The 6,625-nt window shown below is 37.2% G+C and overlaps 1 protein-coding gene across 2 annotated transcripts in view; it reads right to left on the bottom strand.

Annotated features, from left to right (window-relative positions):
* Nucleotides 1-2,234: 2,234 nt before the first annotated feature.
* CUL3 (cullin 3) overlaps nt 2,235-6,625 on the bottom strand; it is a 94,114-nt gene continuing 89,723 nt past the window's right edge. For both annotated transcript variants that reach the window (XM_032401149.1, XM_032401156.1), the window contains exon 16: nt 2,235-5,032. In XM_032401149.1, the coding sequence (XP_032257040.1) occupies nt 4,901-5,032 (132 nt within the window). In that variant the 3' untranslated portion in view covers nt 2,235-4,900. The remainder of the gene's footprint in view (nt 5,033-6,625) is intronic.

Genomic DNA, 6,625 nt, shown 5'->3' with positions numbered 1-6,625 from the left:
TCCTGGAGTCCCGGGATCGAGTCCCACATCGGGCTCCCTGCTCAGCTGGGGGTCTGCTTCTCCCTCTGATCCTCTTCCCTCTCGTGCTCTCTGTCTCTCATTCTCTCTCTCTCAAATAAATAAATTAAAAAAATAAAATAAAATAAAATCAGCATTAAATATCATCTGAACCACCGAGTGGTTGGTCTACATTTTCCACTTTTTACCTAGTTGAAAACCAAAGACCAAATCATTTGCATTTATGAAAGTAAAAAACATAATGCTTTTACCATATTGTCATACCTCCAATAATGCAGTACACATTTTAATTTCTGAAGTCGAATTCCTTTAAAACTCTCTGCTAAGACACTTGGTGATCAAGAAGCGCATTCATCTGAGACTTCCAGAGTGCTTACACCCACCACATGCCAGACATTGTGCTGAGGCATTGAAGAAGCACAACTGCAGAAAAAATTTTGAGATTTCGAATTTTAATTTTCCCACACTGCAAGAATTCTTATATAGTTTGATGGATTTGAACTGTACTTTGTTATCCAACTATTCAAATTTGACAATTTGTTACTAAAAAATATGCAAGATTATTTGAGCTCCTCCCATAGAATTACAAGGCCACGTTTGCATGATTCATTGAAGGTTCAATTTAGGCCCTAATATAAGGGTCAAACACTTAAGTGACACAATTGCAAATTTGCTATTTCTAAAATTCGTCAAGGACTTTTCAAGACTTCCTAGCTGTTCACGTTCTCCTGAGAGCTAGCTTCGTGATCCATCTCTGCATTGTCCCATTAAATTCACTGTCACTCTTAGGTCTCCTCACACTTCTGGCTAGATAATGGATTTGGTACAAGGAAGACACGCGACGGAGAAAACGTCTTTTAGAATTCAAGATTTGAATTTAAGTTCAATTTAAGCATCTATCCATGCGACCCACTAAAGTATGTAAAACTTTCATTAAGATTCCAGAATAGCAGGCATTACCTCCCATTTCCCTTCCTACCCAAAACTGATGATCAGTTAAGACGAAATATCTCAAGTTCCATACTGAAATGCTTTGTGTATTATCTTTTAGTAAGAAAGAATAATTCTGCTAGGGGCGCCTGGGTGACTCAGTTGGTTAAGCGACTGCCTTCGGCTCAGGTCATGATCCTGGAGTCCCTGGATCGAGTCCCGCATCAGGCTCCCTGCTTGGCAGGGATTCTGCTTCTCCCTCTGACCCTGCCCCCTCTCATGTGCTCTCTCTCATATAAATAAATAAAATCTTAAAAAAAAAAAAAAGTAATCCTGCTATGTCCTCTTTCCTTCCTGTGAATGAGGTTATGGAGTAAAATAATGAATTTGTAAACAGAAAGTCATGTCAAGCGACAGTGTGGAATACAGGCTGAGTCAGAACAGAGTATCAAACCTAGGTCCAACTTCTCGGCTCTGCAAGCAGTACCCTTAGGCAACACCGACATAAGGATTCCCATCTTACAGAGCTCATGTGATGACTAAGTTAAATAATGCACATGACACACTCAGAACAGTGTCTGGCATGTGGTAATAAGGACTTAAATGTTATTAACTGTTTAACACTTCTAATTATTCCTGCTTTGGGGAATAGAAATAATTCATAATAATTCTGCTAACCTGAAATGTTTTAACGTTCATATCCATAGAGTACAAAATACCTACTATGTGCACCATATAGTAAAATATATGATCTTCAATTTTCATATCTAAGTTTTCCTTCCCAAATGGAGACAATCTAACAGTAAACATCAGATAGCTTATATAAAATTAGGCTATAAAAATTGAGACTTAAGTTACAGTAGATCGGCAAAAGTAAAACCCTGTATCTAGTCATTCAAAATAAGTATTTAAAACTGTAACAAAAATAGCATCATCTGGATTTAACATTTTGAAATTATTTTCCAAATTGAGGAACCAAATAGTATTTAGAAGCCCGAGATGATGCCAATGTCCTAGTTTTCTGGGGATGTAGGCATAATCTGAGGATCACTCACTGGTTGTCTCCTAAGCCCTTCTTGGTACCTCACACACACGCTGGGGGAATGGAACAGCGGTGCTTTACTAGAACAAGGATTCTTACCGAGAAGGTCTATCAGCATCCTGGGGGTTTGGGAGTGGTACATGTCTAGGTATACAATGCTACACAGGTGATTCTAATACATCCTTTAGAGAGACATGCATCCCTTCCCCCATCCCCTTTTAAAATTCACTGACATAAAGAATCCTTGTATTCACAACCACATTTTATTTTGTGAGGCTGTGTTCCCTAATTGCAATGAATTTTCAATCTTTAAATAATATAACTATATAACAATTCAAAATAAACACTGTCCTGGATTTGAAAATGATAGCAGAGAATTACAACTTAACAAGTGAACAAAGGTTACATCATTTTTGCAGTTAGAAAACTATGTGTCCACCCTCAAAATTCTTCAAGTAAGTCATCAAAATTTATTCACATCAACAGGATTAAATGATTAGGATGTATTCTTCTTTGAAATTAAGACATTAAAAAACTGAGATAAACAGCACGAATGACCTCTTGCTGAAAAGAAAGCAATGTCAACATGTACCATTATGAGCTTTGTGAGCTACAATATTACTTTAAAAGAGCTAAAACATGTAACTGTGTTAGGTGACCCAGTTTTGTTTTTCAATGCAGTATCATTCTCTGGCCATTCAACTCAACTGCAATTCAGAAATGTGTTTCAATATATGTATAAGCACTTGGAAGCATAAATATGAAACCTGTGCCCCCAAACTAAGAAGCGTCTCCAAGCTCTGGATCTAGATTTGATTTGTACAACCACCCTTGAGACAAAACATAAATTTAACTTTACTGATTTTTAGTGGTTTAAAGTAGCATTTAAATTTGTGTTTATTGAGATCTCATATGAAATTTTTACACCTTTCATGTTTATTAACTCGACAATCTGAGTTGTTCTATTTCCCAAGGTGTCATAATTATTTAATTGGGGATTGAGAGCAATAAAACAACTGTGCCACCTAAACTACCAGCATCTTCCCATAGACAAACACCCTCCCATTACAGAAATCCCAATTATGTAAAAATCAGAGAGTGGAACCCTTCGGCTTTCCATTCTACACCTGCCCTACTAGTGCTCAAGTATGGTAAGAGTATCCTGAGAGTAATGTTCATGATAGTTTTCACCTGCATCTTAACTGCATCACGTCAAAGTGGAAAATGTAGAGATTAAGAGCGTAAGGCTTATAATTCTACAGTACAAATGGAGACAAAATTAAATGCAGTAGGAGCATATCTGCCAAGTCTAAAAGGAAAATTATAACCCAAGAGACGCATGGGGGAAAATATTGATGTGGTTTTTAATCCATATTAGAATTCAGTTGTTGTAACTTGACCATAAATTTAAACAGAAACCATCTTCTGAGACATACATTCTAATATATGTATCAACAGTACTGATAGTCAACCAAGAGTTGGTTATTCCAACTCATTAGTAACACTTCACTTTTCTATCCAACATAAACCTATAGTGGTTTGCCCCAATTACATGGCTGAAACACTGTCTTATGAAAACAAAATGAAACAAAATTAAATAAAATTGAAGATAAAAATACCCTGAAGTTATAGCAAACTATAGTCCTTGGTGGATCAATCACGTAAAACACAGTGGTGAAAGTTGGAAGCACAGGATAACTGACATGAATCTTCAGCACAAAGTACATCTTTGAACACATGAAACGGTGAGTCTTTGGAGGACAATAGCTAAATACCCAAGAATCATCAGGTTTGAAAAATATTGCTTAATCACTTCCCAAAACACAGTTAGCTGCAAGAACTGAAGATCTCGTTAAAAAATATCAAGGTAATCATATTTATTGCATCTTTAGAATGCATTTCAAACAGAAAATTAACAGTGCACCCCAGCTTCACCAAAATATATATTTAAGAGAGGGGCAACCTAAGATATTTATAAACAAAGTATCGGCTGTATGTGCTTTTCAAAGGGTCTGAATTAAATACAACCAGCTGCCAACTTTGTGCTCTGACATACTCGAATTAGTGGGTGTGTGTATACTAAATCATTTATTTTTGTCTACAATAAGTGAAATAAAAACACTGCCCTATACAATCCACTATTAGCAGTGAGTACAACAGCAAAAAATTATTGTACAATTTATACATACTAAAATATTTTCTCTCTCTAGAGATAACGCAGAACAAAACCTAATCATTAGGACTTAATTTGGGAAATCTCGAAATACAATAAGGGAAAACCAAATCAGGGAGTGTATAGAGCCCAAAATAAAGGTTCCTGGTCATAAGGCTAGAAGATTAGTAAGTGCAAGTGGTAGAATAAAGCATGCTCAAATGTATGCTTGGGTCTTTGTATATTTATCAAACCTTTAAATTAAACAAGACTAGCTAAAGAAGTGTCTTAAGCAGAGCAAGATAACTGGGAACTGTGTCATTTCTTTTACCATTTTTGTTACCCAACTTATACAATGCGCAAAGTGCTAAGCAACACTACAAAAACACATTTACATCAACACTGAAGACCTGGGGAAATGAAATCCAACAATTTTATTTTAATGAGCTGTATTTTCTAAATTTTTGTTTTATTTTTTCCTGTTTTCATACAGTATTGAAAACAAAACGCGGCACATTCACATTTTCCCGAGGAACTGTAAAGATGATCTCTACAGGGATAAACGTTGTAAAGCCTGAAGCTCAATCAACTGATGTTGAAAACTCTCAAAGGGAGTAAAGGCTTGATCTGAATGGTCTAGAACATGTACTGTAATTTAATAGAAGAGATGGTCGTCTTAATATTTAATGATTTAAAAGAACTTCTCAGTCCATGCGGAAGAGTACAGTCCAAGAATAAATCAAATTTCTGAACGCATTTTATGCTACATATGTGTATACTTTGCGATCCTCAGGTGTTCGTGCCAAATATTCTCTCTCAATAAGTCCTTCAATACGTTTCTTAATAACAACTGGACTTGGTAAGAATCGAGCCTTCAACTGCTGAGTTACCTAAAAGAGAAAGTAGAAAAACTAATTCCTACCAGAAAATTTTTTAAATGTGTAACATTTCCATATAAACACACAAAAATTCTTATCTTTGAAAAGAACTGATGTGTCATTTTAAGATTCAGCTCAAACTCTAGTAATTTGATTACCAAACTAATTAACTTTAAATTAAAAAAGGCTTTACATTAAATTAAAAAATACATTACATTTTCTACATGGGTTAGAACATGCCTCCTTCACATGAGAATATGAGTGCTGAAGTGGGTTAGTAGTTGAATTAATTGGAATATATTAGCATGAATGAATAGCACATTATGGTTTAACCATTTTGATGGTCTAAATCTACTAACTTATGGGTTACTCTCCCAATTCATAGAATTTAGGAAGCATAATGTATTTAAGAGCACAGACTCTCAGGGCGCCTGGGTGGCTCAGTTGGTTGAGAGACTGCCTGCAGTTCAGGTCACGAACCTGGAGTTCCAAGATCAAGTTCCGAATCGGTCTCCCTGCTCACAGCAGAAGAGTCTGCTTCTCCCTCTGACCCTCCTCCCTCTCATGCGCACTCTCTCAAATAAATAAATAAAATCTTAAAAAAAAAAAAAAAAAAAAAAAAAAAAGAGCACAGACTCCGGACCCCAGAGTACCTAGATTCAAATCCCAGCTCTCCCATTTACGAGTACTGGGCCCCTGGGAAAGTTAAATGAATGTCATCAAGTCACTGCATATGCGAAATGAATTAATGATGCTGCCTGGTCCTGGTAAAAGTGCCACTGCTGTCATTCTTTTCTCCAGCTGCTGTCAGGATTCTAGGTACTGTGATATTGGTAAAAATAAAATGCTAACTACAGCAGCAGCCAGAGTCTGACTGTGCACTGTGTGTCAGTCCCTCTGTATATATTAATTTATTTAATGCTCTTAATCCTGCAAAGTAGGTTGTCTCCTTTTACAAATGAGGAAAATAGCCAGATAGGAAGACTGACACGCACTAAAAGTAAACAGCCAGCAGTCAGAGATGAGAATCTAAACCTTTCTGCCCCCAAAGTTCATGCTCTCCCTACTGATCCGCCCTGCCTCTCGTGCAGAACACCCATCCACCCACAAGCCAGTTTTCCTTTTACTCCTGCTGGGAGAGTTCACTTCCCAAGGCCACAATGGATTGACAGTTCTTGGAAATCTGAACTTCAGTACTTCTGCCTCCAGCTACAACCTCCCTCCCTTCTAGTATTATTGCTCCAGTATCAACAAACCTGTTCTCAATCCAGGTGAGACCTCTCATCCTCTGACCCTTCTTCTAAGCTACTAACAACTTCTTTGACCTTACATCCTTGATGGGGTCCACACTGCATGCAACATCACTTTTAGCCACACTCTCAACAGTACCTCAACTCCCAGATTCCTTTGGTTCTCTTCAACAAACAGCTGGCTCCACATTTACTACATCATTCAAAATCTACTACTCAGTTCCTTGCTGAGTAAAGTCGTCGTTTTTACACCTTCAGGGCAGATTAGGAGACAAGATGCAGCCCACAGGCCAAACACAGCCCCGCAGCCTATTCTGTAAAGCCTTAACTGGAACACAGCCACACTCTTTTGTTA

The sequence above is a fragment of the Phoca vitulina genome, unplaced genomic scaffold, assembly GCF_004348235.1.
Source record: "Phoca vitulina isolate PV1807 unplaced genomic scaffold, GSC_HSeal_1.0 scaffold1, whole genome shotgun sequence".
NCBI classification, from domain to species: Eukaryota; Metazoa; Chordata; class Mammalia; order Carnivora; family Phocidae; genus Phoca; species Phoca vitulina.
The sequence above is the reverse complement of the archived record's forward strand: the minus strand, read 5'-3'. Positions and strand labels throughout refer to the sequence as shown.